Source organism: Humulus lupulus, chromosome X, assembly GCF_963169125.1.
Source record: "Humulus lupulus chromosome X, drHumLupu1.1, whole genome shotgun sequence".
Classification (NCBI taxonomy): Eukaryota; Viridiplantae; Streptophyta; class Magnoliopsida; order Rosales; family Cannabaceae; genus Humulus; species Humulus lupulus.
In genome coordinates, this window is record NC_084802.1 from 55,563,076 (window position 1) to 55,580,022 (window position 16,947).

At 35.2% G+C, this 16,947-nt stretch overlaps 1 protein-coding gene across 2 annotated transcripts; it reads right to left on the reverse strand.

Annotated features, from left to right (window-relative positions):
- Nucleotides 1-1,791: 1,791 nt before the first annotated feature.
- LOC133803447 (F-box/kelch-repeat protein At3g23880-like) lies at nt 1,792-5,730 on the reverse strand. 2 transcript variants are annotated; one of them, XM_062241495.1, is made up of 2 exons: nt 5,566-5,730; nt 1,792-3,407 (listed from the first exon to the last, which is right to left on the reverse strand). In XM_062241495.1, exon 2 carries the CDS (start codon nt 3,379-3,381, stop codon nt 2,149-2,151), a length of 1,233 nt encoding a protein of 410 aa, XP_062097479.1. In that variant the 5' UTR covers nt 3,382-3,407; nt 5,566-5,730; the 3' UTR covers nt 1,792-2,148. The 2 variants fall into 2 exon arrangements, with proteins under 2 accessions (XP_062097479.1, XP_062097480.1); XM_062241496.1 differs by lacking the exon at nt 5,566-5,730 and adding an exon at nt 5,238-5,558.
- Between the last annotated feature and the right edge of the window lie 11,217 nt (nt 5,731-16,947).

The following is a 16,947-nucleotide window of genomic DNA, read 5'->3' on the forward strand; positions in this document are numbered from 1 at the left end:
ATTGGACGTCTTGGGCACGGAAAAGACTCATCATTAAATGACATCGATTGATGGGCCCAACAATAGGGATTCATTGTGGCATTACCTTTTTGCAGGTGGTATGCCTCGAAAAGCCCAAACGTCTCCCCCCGAACACGTCCCACGAAATTAACCCTCTCAATCTAAGTCTCCACTGTCCTAGGACGAGTGAAGACTTGGGGAGAAAATGTCGTCCGTGTTTTCTCTAAGTGACATGTGGCAGTTATTAAGGAGTAATTGAGCTTCGTGGAAGGTAATAGTATCCTTTGAGTTCGCCTAGAGCTCCTCAAAAGGAAGGTCTTACCCATGTTAATCATGCACCGCATCCGAATAAGTATGTCCTCGAGCAGGACCAAGTCCCGAGGACTATGATTATGATGCTCCCCAGGTCTTTCCATTCGAGTCATCCAGGTCTATGAGGACCATCCTCGGGGCCTGGGATGTAGTGTCAGGTGTCAAGCGCAATGACTCTGAACCACAAGCAACTATGTGACATGTTAGTGTTACCTAAGTCGTGGTGTCAAGTTTGTACAAGCGACAAGTAAGATGTCTCATGACGCCGCCTGACATGGGAAAACATGCAGCTATCCCCTGACACTGTAAGGGGTGTATTACCCCCAAAAAGTTGTGGGTTGTAACCTCATAAATGGGCCCCGTGTGCTACGTCTGGGCCCACCAGTTCCTTAACTACGAGAATGTATATTTTAGCATTAATACCCCATTAAGGGGGAACATTTGTAATAAATCCCCATTGAGGAAATTAATTGTCATCAACCATCTATAGATAGGGCTAGGACACATTTTGCAAATGATCCATGATTCATTTTTCTACCATTGTATTCAATGCATTGCTAAAACGCTGCCTAAACTCCATGGAAGCTTAAGACCCCCAAGCTTCTCAAATCCTAATACAAGTGACTCATGGACTATGATTATTTAATAACATGAACCACGTAAAATCTTCGTGTTCTTCTTGTAATTTCTTTAAGTCTTTAAGTTTTTATTTAATTAGTTAATAGAGAAAAATGCAGTCAACAATATCAATATGAAAATTAAATGTGACACCTAAATCTATTTATTTCGTGTCATTTGTGTCATTAGATCGTATTGAAAATTACTGACCCTAGTTGACTAGCTTTCTTTTGGAGAAATTTGAACCTACTATTGCTGTTTTGTTGCTAAATAGAAGAGAAACTCATGTTCCTTGGCAAGTACATCGAAAGTTTAGATGATAATGCCCTGTTCATCAGCCTATATTTGCTGCTCTCATAGTTGACATTACTCTTAACAAGTGTGACTTTGTTCCTATTTTTAAACTAGACAAGCTGCCCAAAGGGACTTGAACCTTAGACATTGCTAACCAAATAATATGTGAGAACGAAGAAACTATAGCAATTACTGTGTAGTTGCCCAAGAGGAACTTGAACCTCAGACATTGTGGGAGCACACCATATCTGACCATTTGAGTTACACCCCTCTTGGGGTAGACTTTGGTCCTATTTAAAGCTTTCTACACCCATGTTTCTCAATCCGGTCTTGTTGTTCCTAGCACCTGGTATCGTTTTAACAAGATATTTCTTGTCTAGCTCAGTTAAACAAAGTAGAGTAAATTATTTAAAAAAGAACTATCAACTATTACTGTTTTTTGCTGAGGAATGACATACAATAATATACGCAGGCAAAGATGGTACCTGAAAAAGCAGACAAGTTTTAAAACAGAAAATAGATTTGCTGACAACATTAGTACCACCCAAAGAAACATGGCTTTTGAGATTGACACAAGGCAGCTAAGACACAGATGATGGTTTACATTCCATAACACTTCATCCTTGAACCTGGTTTCCTTTAATTTAAGGACACTTTTTCTCTGTCAACACTTCAAACAAAACTATAATAAAATAACTATCAACCACTGCTAGTTCCCGACTGAGCAGTGACATATGTATTCATATATTAACTATTTACATACACACCATGAGATAGAAAAGCAGGGAAGATACGAAAAGGCATACAAGAAAAATAGAAAAGAGTGAAATCCCAACTGAGTATATAGACTACTAATCTACTATTTACATATCACGACAGTTCAGAAACATTTTCTTACCACGCCAGGAAGCATGACACCAAATCTCACATGTCTTGTGTTCCATTAGTGCTACACCAAGAGACAAGACTGTTGACATGAGGTAGGTAGGAAGCAGAGAAAGGGACACATCCATTTACTGCCTCAACCTTCGTCATCTCTTGGAGTTGGAAGTTATAAACATAAAATGAGCCATCTTCATCTCTCTTGAAAACCATTTCTCCTTTGATTCTTAAACTAAAAAGGGGAACCATATCTAAAATGCAACCTATAGTTATACTATGTTGCTTTATCCACACATCACCGAATAAGCCTTTCAAGATCCACACATCTATTTGATTAACTTCATCATGTGTTACAAAACCTAAGAAGCCACTCACCTCAACAATACGATCATAAGTTCTGCAAGTTTTTGGTAGAGTTATTTGGTGAAACTTGTCTTCTTCCAATTCCAAGGAGACTACATAGTCATTGTGGTCAATTTGAGGAATCCAATGTAAAGCTCCAATTGCAAATACCGGATTATATCCAAACCAACGAATGAGTCCAAATGAAGGACCATCAACCTCTCTCCATGATCTCTTTCCAATGACCAGAATCTCACAATTGATGTACCCCAGTTGATCTCTAAACAAGTGCACAACTTTGTAGTCACCAGTAACACTGCTTAAGGAAAAACCATAAGATTCATTATGTTGAGGAAAAAGAGTGCCAAGAGGAAGAGGCATCATCTTTCTAGTCACTGGATTCATGAGTATCAGTCCTCCCTTCTTCATTTTATTATCAAGTAAAATTAGACCATTGCAGGTAGCTCTAATCTTGCCTAAACAACTTATATTGTATTCTCTTATCTGACTCTTTCCATCTTTAAATTCTATGAACTGGACAGAAAACTTTGAAGCTGCATTAACCAATGGTTGCTCCAAAAAAAAGGCAGAATTAGACTGATTAAGTCTTGCTTCAACTGAAACAACATTTGGCTTCTCAGAAAGTATGGGAACCATGGTTGTTTCTGTTCGAGGTGAGGATACAAAAATCAAAACAGATTCAGCACGGCGAAGATGGGCAGCAATGAATTTGGCATTATCAATTATATTATACCAAGGCTTACAAACAAACCTTGACCTTTGAATAGAGTCAAGAGGAAGACGTACAAGGATATTTGACACACAATCATCATGAAGGTAAGGAACTAGATCAGTCTCGTGTTGCTTTCGTTTTCCTTCCTCTATCTTTCTAATGTATGCTCTTTCTTCCACTAATCTTAATAACCTTGCCATGTCCTCTAAATTTACGTGATTTAAACCTATAGAAAAAACAATGACTCAGCATTTCCATTGTTAGATTTATATTATTTGGAACATAAGAACACAAAACACACACACACACGATGTTGGAGCAAAGAAACACAACATTCAATCAAACCATCTAAAGATTGCAGAAAATTGAATCAAATGGAGTATGAAAACTTTTGAAAGATTAGACAGAGAGAAAGGACAAATGCCACAAGTTCATATATATTGTACTCTGTGGGGAATGTTGACTGCTAAATTCTTTGACCCAACAATAGAGAAAGACCTATTTACTTGAAGAAAAAAGGTAAGCAAAACTGAAAAACTAGTATCATTCAAGCGATAGTTGTTCTTGTGTTCCATTTTAGCTCTGTCAAATGATCTGAAATCCATTCTTCAATAGATGAGTACAAGTAGATATGTTTCATTTAGTTATAGATAGAACTTACAAACTTGACAACTGACCAAGTTGCAACGCTTAGCATATGATTTTCAGTCTCAGACTACACAAGTCATGTCACAATCCATCGTAAAAAAGTATATGTTACACAAAATAAATGAAGTTCCACTGTGAAAAAAAAGAAGGATGTCATTTCTCAATAACTTCTCAACGTAGAAGAAAACCAGAATCATTTAACCTCAACTATTTCATTGTGATCAATAGCTTTTGACATGAATGCAACAAGGAAAAGAGACCAAGTTCAACGAGAAAGAAAGCAATTAATGAAACTGAACAAATAATTCACATAGTACAAATGTTTTCTAACCAAAATACACATCAAGATTCGTTTTATGTGTTTTCTACTGAAGTTACACAGCACTGTAATCAAAATCACAATGGAATCCAGATGGACGCTAAAGTGTCTTAGTACTAATTGTCAAAAGGTGCATGGAAAGCCCTAATGGTAAATCACAAGACAGAGAAGACATTGTCAATATAACTGGTTACTACTTCTCCATCATTAATGCAAGCAAAACCACTAGAGAGTTGAACCTTAACATTATGAAGGGGAAAAAAAGAACGGAATGATGCAAAATTCTAATTTGCATAAACACTAATACAAGATCTTAGACCTTTATGATTTTCACAATTATATAAATATAGATTAAGAACTCACCTTATTCCATAATAAAATCTTGAATAGAGCATACAATCAATAAGCAAAACAAACTACTATTTCTCTCTCTAACCATCTCTATAATTTTTTATACGTGTATTGTGATGGAAAAAACACATATTTATAAGTAGAGAAGACCAGTTTCCTGAAATCGCCATTTACATACTTTCCATAATGGTGAGCAAATAATGAGAAACTTACCCATCCTCAATATTTGACTAACAAATAATATATTAAACCATATCCAAATATTAACAAATTAATAAATATCTTTTTTTTTTAAGTTGATAAATATCCATTTAATAATGGAAAGGGGCCACACATTAAAAATTCTTACACGCCCAAACATGATTAGATAAGGAACAGAACATAATATCAAACCAGGAAGAATCGAAATTCGCGATGAGGAGAAAATTTTAATATACCCAGTAATTACAGATGCTTTTTTTTTTTTTTTTTTGCTTTATTGAAATAAAAATTAAGAAAATAAAAGTAAACACAAAAAACAAAAACAAACAATCGAAGAAAATAAGATCTCAATGACAGATGCAATCTATATTTCTTCAGAAAAAAAAAAAAAAACCAATTATTCTTTGATAACTCTTATTTCCACTTGATCTATGGATAAGGGTTTGGGGAATATTTTTCCAATAAGCCAAGCATTCGACATAAACAAAAAAAATGATAATAACAAATAATTATTGGAAAATTGCAATGTACACTGACCATGGAGAAACTGCACATGGCTGTTAGCAATTTATCAAATCACAGAAACTCCATTGAACCTTAGGAGCTAAATTAAATGAATAATTTAAAATATATATATATTTATATATATATATATATATATATGAAAAGCAGAGTCGCACTAATCTTGATTCCCACCAACAAATTAATGACTTGAATAAAAAATAATAAGATAATACCCGTAACAATTTAACCATGTGACAATTTCCAACTGAATTGGTAAAAGTGAAATCAGAGAAACTTTTTTAAGTAAATATATGATCAAAATGCAAGTGAGTTCAAGAATTAAGAAAAGTGAAATACTTACTTTGAGAAAAGAGTGCGGATTGTGGAATTGAATCGTTATTTGATTGAGAGCTTTGAATTTACAGACCTCCGTGGCTTCTAAGGAAAGTTTTTTTGTCCTTCAAAAAAGAAGACAAAAGCTTCCTACATTATTTTAGACTCTGCTATGTTCATATGGGTTTTCTCCCAAGTAGACTATTTGGTTGACTTGACACTTTTGACCTTTATAACTTTTGCGTAATACTGATGAGAAAATCCAAGAAATAAAATAGGAGAAATAGCAATTTTCACCCCTAAGCTATAGCATTTGTAGAGTTTTATCCAAAACTAAATTTTGTGACAAAAATTCCCTATGATCCATGAAAATCGTTACACATATAGCTGTAAATACGGGTCGGGCTTTCTAGCACGGCACAAAACCGGCACGAGCACGACACGGCACGAAAAAATATGAGCCTGGGCCAGGCACGACACGAATTGAAAATTGGCACAGCACGACATGGGCCTGAGCACGGCACGGCACGACAAGCCCAAATGCACGATACGAAAGTACGAACAAACTAGTCTGAAAACACGATATGATAAAAAACCTAATATTTTGACATTAATAATCATAATAAATTTTTATTTGTCAATTATTAATAAATTAAAATAATAATAGAAGTCTTATTTTTCTCAATGTTTATATTTTTATAATTATATAAATTTATATTTAAGATTTGTGAGTTAAATTTTTTAGCATTTATTAGTAGATATTAAAATTCTAATAATTATCTTTGATATAATTTTGTGTAAAATATTGTTAAAAAATATCTAAAATTATAATTTAAATGAAGAAATGTATTTGGTTTGGTGGTAAGTCTATTGATGGTAAAAGAAGAGGTGGATGGTTCAATTCTCTATCATTACATTTTTTGGCAATAATAAAGTGGGCCGGCACGAGGTCGGGCCCATGGGCCGTGCTGGGCCCATGGTACAAAAATCTATTTAACTAACTGAAATTAGTAGAATTGAGTTTATTGACGCTAAACATATAAAAATTAGTCCTAAAAATATAGTTACATATTTTTAAAATTTGTCATTATATCATTATATATATGTATGTATGTATTTACTATATATATCATTATATATATAGTTACTATTGAATTCCACCACATTAGCACAACATCAGTGCTAAATGAGTAAATTGTTTTAAAAAAAATGAACAAAATACAATATAAAAAGTACATTTACAATAATTGTTATAATTCAGAGGAGCTTTTTGCCACGGAAAAAAGTTTAGAGCAAAACTCTATAGTGAACATGGTTCAGGATAAATATTCATATTCCCCGTAATACAATTATTACTAATTCTATACTTTTTATTTAAATGTTTCTCACAAAATTATCTTTCTAGCATGTTATAATTACCCCTAAAAACATAACATAAAGTCAAAACATTTAATAATAATAATAATAATAAACCTCTCATATTTAAAATCATCACAAATACTTTCATTTTCTCATCTCTCAAATTATCACATTTACATTCCATTTGAGAAAGAGCTTCACATGCAGATTATGAAAACTTATTACCATTCACATTTGGAAATTTTTTACAAAGTTGAAGGTGTTCATTAAAAAATTGATAATGGGTAAGTAAATATGTTATTTATGGTTTATGGGTGTGTTATAAAATAATTATTATCATTTTACACATTATTTTTGGCTAAAAAATTAATTAAGAAAATAAGTTTGTACCAATTTAATGGATTTTAGTCTAAAATATTGTATAATGGTTTTTTTAGCACTATTGATGGCCGATTAACTACCATCAAGATGATGAAGATCGAGAGAATGAGGGGCAAGACCTCCGGAACCACCTCAACTGCAGTAGAGAACATTGCGAGTAAGAAGTAATGTGAACAAGTAATAAAAGAAATAGGAAGTTGTACCTGAGCAAAACCCGTTAAATGAGACATTAGCTTGAATGGACCAGAAGTTGAAGGAGCTAAAAGCCAAACAACGAAGGGAAATAGATTCTGCCAATGACCGAGGTAACCCATTCATTGAGAAGATCCGAGCTAGTCCTCTTCTCTTCAACTTCAGGTTGCCCGTGTTAGAAAAATATGACATAACTATTGTCGAGCATCTCAACACCTTCAATATTATGATGGGACTGAACAATATTCCCCAAGATGGTCTTTGCAAGTGTTTCTTGTTGGTATTGAAAGAACACATCAGAAGGCAGCAAAAGGTTTTCAATTTTTTTTATTTTATCAGTACCAAACCAAGATCTTATATAATATAAATATATATATTTATATATATTAAACTATAGAATACAAAATTAGATTAAATAGCTCTTGAAGCTTATCAATTATCCGAAAATCTTTTAGTATTTAATTACGAAAATCTAATCCACACAATACGACTTTGAAATCCACACCATAATCTTCCAAATCAAATCTCTAACACACTAGGATATGTGTGGGCACGTAGAATCTAAAGACATGAATCTAAAGACTTGGAGAAGAGCTATCGTGAGAGAAGAGAGAATAAAGAAAAAGAACTTGTGGCTTTTTTTTTCCTTTCCGAGATTGATTTTTTTTTTTAACAACCTAGAACATTATCTATATATAGTCTAGCTTATTTACTACTAGGGGTGGACTTTCTTTATTAAAGTAATATTTTAATCACATTAAAAAAATTAAATAAATAAAAAGCAACTAAATAATACAACTTGCAATTATTTACAAGTGAGCCATTGAATTGGGTCCCACCCCATGCACGCGTGTCACTACATAGAATGTAACGACCCAAATTCGCTAATAAGGCTTAAGGGCCTTGATTAGCATGCCTGGAGGGCATAATGGAGATTACGTGTGATTCTAGTGATTAAGATGTATAATTATGATTTAAAGCATGTTATATGATTACTTGAGTACTTGAGATGCATGACTATGCGTGTTTGTATGCATGTAGGCCCAGATTAGGGTAGAAGGGCATAATCGTAATTTTGGCCATTAAGGGCATAACTGCTTTGATATATGTGATAATTGTTGAGACCACATTATTATGTGGATATATCTGCGATCTGTGACTCGAGACGATCCTAGTGAGCTAAGTAGCGGAAAAGTCATAGCGGGGATTTATACCCGGCTCGGGGTGAGCTCACGGGTGTAAATGGGAATTTAGTGGATGAGCTGGAGATTATTGTAACATTGAGGAATGCTATTGGTGATTAATTAGGTATCGGGAATTAAGCAGGAAATAATAGAGACATTCGAGGAAGTAGCGGGAATTAGGTAAAATGTCTAAAATGCCCTTAAGTGGACTAAAGGATTAGAGTTAATTGGGAGGGCATAAAGGTCATTGGACTCTTAAGGATGGGTATTACTGAGGTTTTAAGTTAGTGGAATTTATAGAATATCAAGGAAGTCTGAAAAAGAAGGGAAAAGGAAGAGGGAAAACAGAGAGAGTTTCTCTAAAGTCGGTTTACACTTTCCTTCATCTGTTTCTTGAGAATTTCTGGAGTAAAGCTTAGAGGAGAGCTGGGATAACTAAACATCAAGGATCTTGACCTAAGACTAAGGAATTGACAGAGGTTTAGCAGGGTTTCACCAACACTTGAGGTAAGGTTCTAGAGTTCATCCATTTATGTTTCTGGTTTTTAAGTTGTGGTGCTTGAATTGAATTGAATGGAACTTTGGGGAATTCAGGCTTAGGGCTGAGGAGTAGCAAGCCAAGGGAGCCTAGGGATATCTTGTGGGCGAAATTCTATCAAAGGTATGAATTCTAAGCTTTAGTTCTGATGTTCAGCTGGTTTATGTTGGGTTTTAGAGTTTGGAGGTGGCTATGGTGAATTTTGAGTTTGTGATTGCATGTGCTTGGATTTCAGATGGTTAGGGTGTTTGGGATGAGTGGAGTGTGGTCATGAGGTTGTTTTTAAGTTTGGGTAAGAGTTGGAAGAGGTTTGGTTGAGGTTGGCTCGAGAAAATTGCATAAGGGAAATTTTGGGTGTTGGGCTGTCTGTGACTAGCGCTACAGCGCTAGCCTTTGGGCGCTGTAGCGCTAGGCCATTTTGCTGGAAGGGTTTTGGCTTCTGTCTGTAGCGCTATAGCGCCCTCCCAAGAGCGCTGTAGCGCTACCCTGCCTTCTGAAGGGGATTTTAGGGTAATTTGCAAGGGTTTTGGACCTAAGGTTTGGGGTTTGGTTCCACCACCTTGTTTGGTGGAACTAGGTCATCCCGGGGGCTCGGGATTGGCCCCGGGGCTAGGTTTTGAACTTGAGGGTTGATGTTGACTTTGGCCATGATTGTGTTTAGGTGAGCGCTAGGGCTCGAGTGGGATCGTGCTCAAGGTGTCGAAGGATTAAAGCTATTGAATTGAAAGGTAAGAAAGCTGCACCCGAATGTATGGTTGTGAATGGGACTAAGTGCTCCCGAAAGTTGTATTGTGTCATCGTTGGTATTATGCCAAGGGACACGTATAAGCGGTCTAAGAGTACCGTTCATGAGTTTAGCGCACGGAGCGCGAATTGGCCATTGAGTGCCGGAAATAAAAGGATAACAGAGGGAGCTGCCTGTGAGCGCTAGCCCTGGTTATCGTCTGTGCATTATGTATTTGATGAGATGCTATAAGTGTAATTCATTTGTTGCTAGTTGTTCATGCTCTGTTGTTTCTATGTTTTCTTGCTGGGCCTTGGCTCACGGGTGCTTCGTGGTGCAGGTAAGGGCAAGGGCAAGCTGGACCAGGCCTGAGGTTGAGAGCTCCGAGGTGAAATGTACATAGCCAGCCGTTCGATCACCACGGTCGAGAAGTGTGTCAGGACAGAGATTACCTAATAGCTCGCTTTTGCCTTAGTATGGCCAGTTGATGTATCTAAACGTTGTAACTTTTGTAAATGGCTTTTAAACTGTCAATTTTGGGGATCCCATGTACGTAAACAATGTTTAGTAATGAAAACGTACTTTTGAGACCAAAACACTTTTAACCCTAGTTCCTCTACTATTTCAGTAATACGCTTTTACTTTAATGACTTGATTAGCAAGTCTGGCACTTTATAAACACACAGTGTAACGGTCTTGGCTATCCAGGGCGTTACATAGAATGCCACATGAAAATTTTCACTTATTTTATTTATTCAACAAAATAAATATTTATGTATTTAAAATAATATATTATTTCAAATGTAAATAAGTATCTATTAATTCAAAATTAATTTTATCTTATAAAACTTTAATTAAATTATTATTGTTCTAGGCCTTTTCAGCCTATCGTCCACGTCAGCATCTAGCAACACGTGGAAATGTATGTGATATAATTCCCGATAAGTTCTCGAAGGAGGACTACCTAGCCGACAAGTAAACATTGTACACTTTGTCGAAACCCCGAGGAGGGCCTGAGAACCATCCGTGAATTCCTGAAGCATAGCTCCTCGGGGGGATTCGAGGGTAGGCTATGGAAGGCACTTTTATGGTGACTCCCCGGAAAGCTCGAGAAGCCCCCATAACGGCCTCGCGAGATAATCAGAGATTTGGGGGACCGCATTTTGAAAGAGTGGTCCCAGGTGCCTTTTCCGTTAGGATTTTGAGATCACCTACTTTTTAGGCTAGGGAACTACCCAGATAAGCCTATGGCCGGGTGACATGTGTTGTAATATTTACTTCTACTAGTAAAGGCATTTTAGTAATCTAGCTTGGGTCAGGGTATTATGGTAAATTGTATGATATTATGTGTTTTATTGACTGTGTTTTTAGCCAACGACATGAGAACGTCAAAAACGATAAACATTCAAGAGAATTTAAACGACATAGACAGTTTTATCAAGAAAAATAAATAACACAAGAGATTTTATAGTGGTTCAGCCCCGATCAGTCAGTAATAGCCTAATCCACTTAGAGATTTTATTACTTTATCCACACTCAAGATCAGATGAATCAGCGTCAACTGAGTTTCTTCAGTGTAAATAGGAATACAAAAATGGTTCTCTCTCAAGGAAAACACACTTTCTCTCTCTAGAACTCAGACCAAATCTCAAATTGCCAAAAGTCCCCTTTTGATCCCATTAACCCTCTATTTATAGGCTTGGGATCCTAAACTGATATCCCTCTAGAATCGGGATATTCTATTATTTATATTATATTTAAATTACACAAAATATTCAAAATACAACAGATTCCTCAATTTGAGTGAGGAATGAGAGATTCCCGCGATGCCCGGACCGATTCTTGCTGAAGCCGTTTCTGGGAATTTGACGTAGTCTGGTCCATTTGTTTGATGAATATCTTCTTCTAGTCGAACACATGCATGCAGGACACACACAAGTGCTGGTTGGACATATGCATGCTGGACACATGCATATGGACCATACTCCTTGGACTTCTCCTCGGACCAAGGTCCGAGCCACATGCATTGGGGCTCCTCGGACTAGGGTCCGAGCCACTCCTTCCTTGGCTTTCCTCGGACTAGGGTCCGAGCCACATGCCTTGGGGCTCCTCGGACTAGGGTCCGAGCCACTCCTCCTTTGGCTTTCCTCGGACTAGGGTCCGAGCCATCTCTTTTGGCCCTCCTCGGACTAAGGTCCGAGCCACATCTTAGGGGTACTCCTCGGACCAAGGTCCGAGCCACACCTTGGCTCTCCTCGGACCAAGGTCCGAGCACACCTCTTGTGGCCTCTCCTCGGACTAGGGTCCGAGCCATACACTTGGGCTCCTCGGACTAGGGTCCGAACCAAGCACTTGAGTTCCTCGGACTAGGGTCCGAGCCAAGCACACCTTAGCCGAAGTATTCTCCTCGGGTGCATTTGGCTTGATTATGACATCTCTCAAGGATTCCTAACTCTTCACTGATGTATTGGGCTACTAGTAGGCCAGATCGCCCAACTATTCCATGCCACTTGTCACCTCTATTGCCACGTCATCGATCTCCAATTTTTGGGGATAACATGTTTAATTATATGAACTATGATATGCATGAATTATGGTGTATGTTTATTTTATATATTATGTTAGGAAATCCACACATATGTTTCTTCAAGTATTAGGGACAAAATAGTCATAATAGTGATGATTTGGGGGTCAAAGTAGAATTATAAGATCTTGTGGTAGAAAGCATAATTAAGGAAAAGTAAAACTATTAGCTTAAATAAAAGACAAGTATAGGCTTTGGAAATCACGTTAGGAAATGTAAGGGTGTGGGATATTGAGGTAATTTGGGTTTTTACAAGATTACAATCAGATTAAATAAATAAATAATAAAAAGAATAGGTTTAGATGTTGTACGAATTCTCCATACATCTGATTTTGCGATATACAAAAGGAAAACAAAGCAAGAACAATTCTCTCATTCTTGATCTAAGTCTTGAAGCCTAAGGTTTTGAAGGATATCATCTGATTTGGGTTATTGAAGGGCTATGAGATCTCATAGACGACAAGGATCTAAGTTTTGTGGTTGGATTTTGATCTGTAAGTGTTCAAACCTTACTGATTAAAGTTTTGTCAGATTTAGGTTTGAAGTATAACGGGTTATCAATTGTGTTAAATGGAAAGTATAGGTTGTTTGCATGTTTAGAGTTGAATCTTTACAAGTTATTAAGGTTAGAAACAAGTTAGGATGGATTTGGTAGTGGTTCAAGGTTGGATTTTACGATTTTGGTCAATTCTTAGGTTTAAAAATTGCAATTGCGATCTCCAAAATTAGAGACCTAGCGCGATCGTGCCCAACCCTGGCGCAATCGTGTTATTGGAAAAACATCCAGAGTGCGCAGGGAAATTACATAGTGGGCCCATTAATTAACAACAAAAAATTTTCCCACCGCTCATATAAACAGTTTATACGTTCAAGAATACATGCACGAACCATTATTATACAATATTATTAATCATGCAACTTATATATATATACACGCCCATACATGTATATATATACATAGATATACACGTATACATATATATGTTTACACACAACTATATATTACATGCACACGCATGCAAATATTTAAGGACAGAAATATTTACCTCTTGAAGTCTATCAATTTCCTCGAGTCTTTTCATATTAATAACGATCTTCCTATCCAACGCTTTGAGTACTGAAACCATGATCTTCTGGAGTGTTCCCTACACCTCAAGATGTGGGTGGGCATATAGAGAACAAATTTTTTAATTTAGAAATCACAAGTTTATCTCAACACATAAAAACTTGGATTTTGGCTTGAGAAATGTTGGAATAACAAGAGAAGAAGATGAATATTTTCTTTTCAAACAATGATTTCTGAATTGTTCTCTTATTATCTCTTATTATCATATAACATATAGAGAAATTGATGAAATTTGTCTCTTTTTTAAGTAATTTTGCACTCTGGCCTACTTTTGATCATTTTTTGTAAAATGGCATCTCTCTAAAATTCAACTAGTTGTCTAAATTTTTCGACCAGCTGTTTGAATTTTTTGACCACCTGTCTAAATTTTCGACTAACTGTCTAAATTATGAGAGACCATTTTTCCAAAGGACCCTAATATATATATAAGTTGTATATAACATCATTATTCATAAAAATAATATAAAAATATAATAATATAATAGTAATGATGATAAGAATAGATTTAGGTAATATCTAACTTACCAAATTTGAAAAATCTATTTTCAAATTATTAATTAAATAAATAAATATATGAAAAAACCAATATTGATACTGTATTATGAAAAAACCAATATTGATACTGTATTATGAAAAAACCAATATTGATACTTTATTTGTATCACACACACGCATGGCACAGTCATTGGAATGTGTCATGCATGTAGCCTTATTCTCATACAAGGGATGTTGCATTTTTCCTATTTTTATTTATTTATTTAAATAAACCCCCCCATAAAATATGGAATCATCTTTTTAAGGAAAATATCACAACCATAATTCAAATTTAAATTTTAAATTCAAAATTCAAAATTTAAATTAATGATCATCATTATTATCATCTTTTTCAAAAAATTAATAAATCAAAAATATTTTGACTTACCATTTCTATTTTCTCTCACTCAAATAAAATAATTAATTTATTTATTATTATATATATTTCGAAATTTTAATATTTAAATAAATAAATATATTTTAAAAATTTAATAATTAATTCCAAATTAATTATTCAACCTCAATTACCATATAATTGTATATTTGACCTGAAGAATAAAATTCTTTTCAAATTTCCAAATTACAGTTTTACCCTTGTATCAAGTCTTACCTTGATATGGTATTGATAGCACCACCCTGGGGACCTATGGACCTATAATTTCAAGCTCCAATAAATATTAGATTATTAATCAAAACTCTTTGATTAAATCATTATATTTATTATTCTCATGATTATTCCACTGTAAATATGAGATTGAACTCTTGATAATTATAGACATATATTTACAAAGTACTTTTTTAAATAATAAAGTGTCCATTGATATAATCATTACATACAACGTTAATCATCTATTAATGGTTCATAATTAAAATAAAATTATCATTTTACCCTTTTAACTATATCTAGTTCCTAGTGTACCATTGACTTTACTAGTGAAGGTTGTGTCACAACAATTTTGTGATGTGAGCACTCATAACCTTTTCAGTCCCAAAATTCAACCCAATAGGGAACCATTATTCAATCTATAAGAAAGTATATGTTTCATATCTATTAAACTACGTCCCCAACCATATATATCATTGAGTCCCCAAAACAATTTTTCTTAGCCTGATCATTTTGACAAACCTTAACGCATGAATCAATTGATCATATGACACACATATATATAGGAGTTCAAAGTAACCTCAGGATTAAGATCATAGTGTATATGATCATCGTTTGATGTGTTTGATTATTACTACAAAACAGTGTTTAAACAAGTATTAACAAATCACATTTGGTCTAGTTCTATATATCACTATATATAAAAGTACATTCACTAAAGTGTCCTACTACACTAGTGACCCGGATTTAGGTCACTTGTATTCATAATACTAGTGAACTGTACTAGAAGTAATTAATCTAAAGATTCAATAACTTTATTTTATTGTGAACTGTTTCAAGTTCATTATCTCAATCTCGATCCTCCCATACTGTTATGAGATTAAGACCACACAGATGAACTTTGGAATTTTATGATATTTGCTTAATATTATCAACATAATATCGGACATAGTCTATATATATAATAATTCAATTCAATTATTTATTTCATTTAAAACATTTGTCAACTACAATTGCTTTAAGGGCACTATTCCCAACAATCTCCCACTTGCCCAAAAACAAATTGAGGCATCTCTCTTGTTGACGCCGTTTTTCGTCAACTTAGAAATGAAGAGCAATTAAACAAAATACCAGAAGAAACAAACAATAGAAGACACGATTTTTTACGTGGTTCAGCAGTTAAAATCTGCCTAGTCCATGAGTCGATGTCATTCAACTACGGAATTCTCTCAAAGCTTTTTGGAAGTAATTTAACAGAGTATTCCCAATACCAATTTCTCCATCCTTTACAAATGAATAGCTCCAATCTATTTATAGATTGGTTTACAGAATATCTCCCCTCACATTTCGGGGAGTTATTATTCAAATCTCAAATTAAATACAAATAAATGCATATAATTGGATAATACGCGTATAAATCCCATGATATTTGGGATTTAATAACAAATTACAATCAATCCCTTAGATATAGGGATTCTCAAACAGTAACTATGTTCACACTTGGCTATCGATCTCGAATATTCGAATGCCTTCGAGATCGACTAACCATCACGAGCTCGCTACCTCGGTTTGCCTTGGTCTTAACAAGTAACTTTGTCGAGATCATCCCTTCCGAGCTCACAATGCCTGAACTTGAACCGTCTTGTTTGATGGTAGAAGATGAACCAGGAGATTTATAGAGGTGTTGAACCTTTGTCATTGTAGCTTCGAGCTCGACTTGTAACCTCGGAACACCTCCGAGCTCACCAATTCTGACGTCGTCATTTTAATACTCAGCTAGACTGTACCTAATATTTTCATTAATGCTGATTATATGACGAATCTTCTTATTTCGAGCTTACACCTTACAGGCCTAACTTTCGAGATCAAAATTTCCATTCTCAAAATTTGGGTGTAACATTTTGCCCTCTCAAAAGTATCAGTTCGAATCCTATGAGAAGAAAACTTTTGAACTGCTATCTCCTAAAATCAAGCCACCCACCACACTTAGGTGTGGACACGAGTAAGCCACAGATTGCGCAGTCAGAGTACTTGAGTACTCTTTTCATCTGCCCACGCCTTTTCGTCTCTCAGCTTTTTGCCGCCACCATCATATTTGCACCCCATCTGTTAGATCGAGTACCAAATCAAACCAAAGGACCTAATTTGTTGACCTTTGACCTCCCTCTGGGACATATATATATA

Bases quoted from the DNA above. Each gene is read 5' to 3' on its own strand.
- LOC133803447 (XM_062241495.1), bottom strand. From the start codon at position 3,381: ATGGCAAGGTTATTAAGATTAGTGGAAGAAAGAGCATACATTAGAAAG.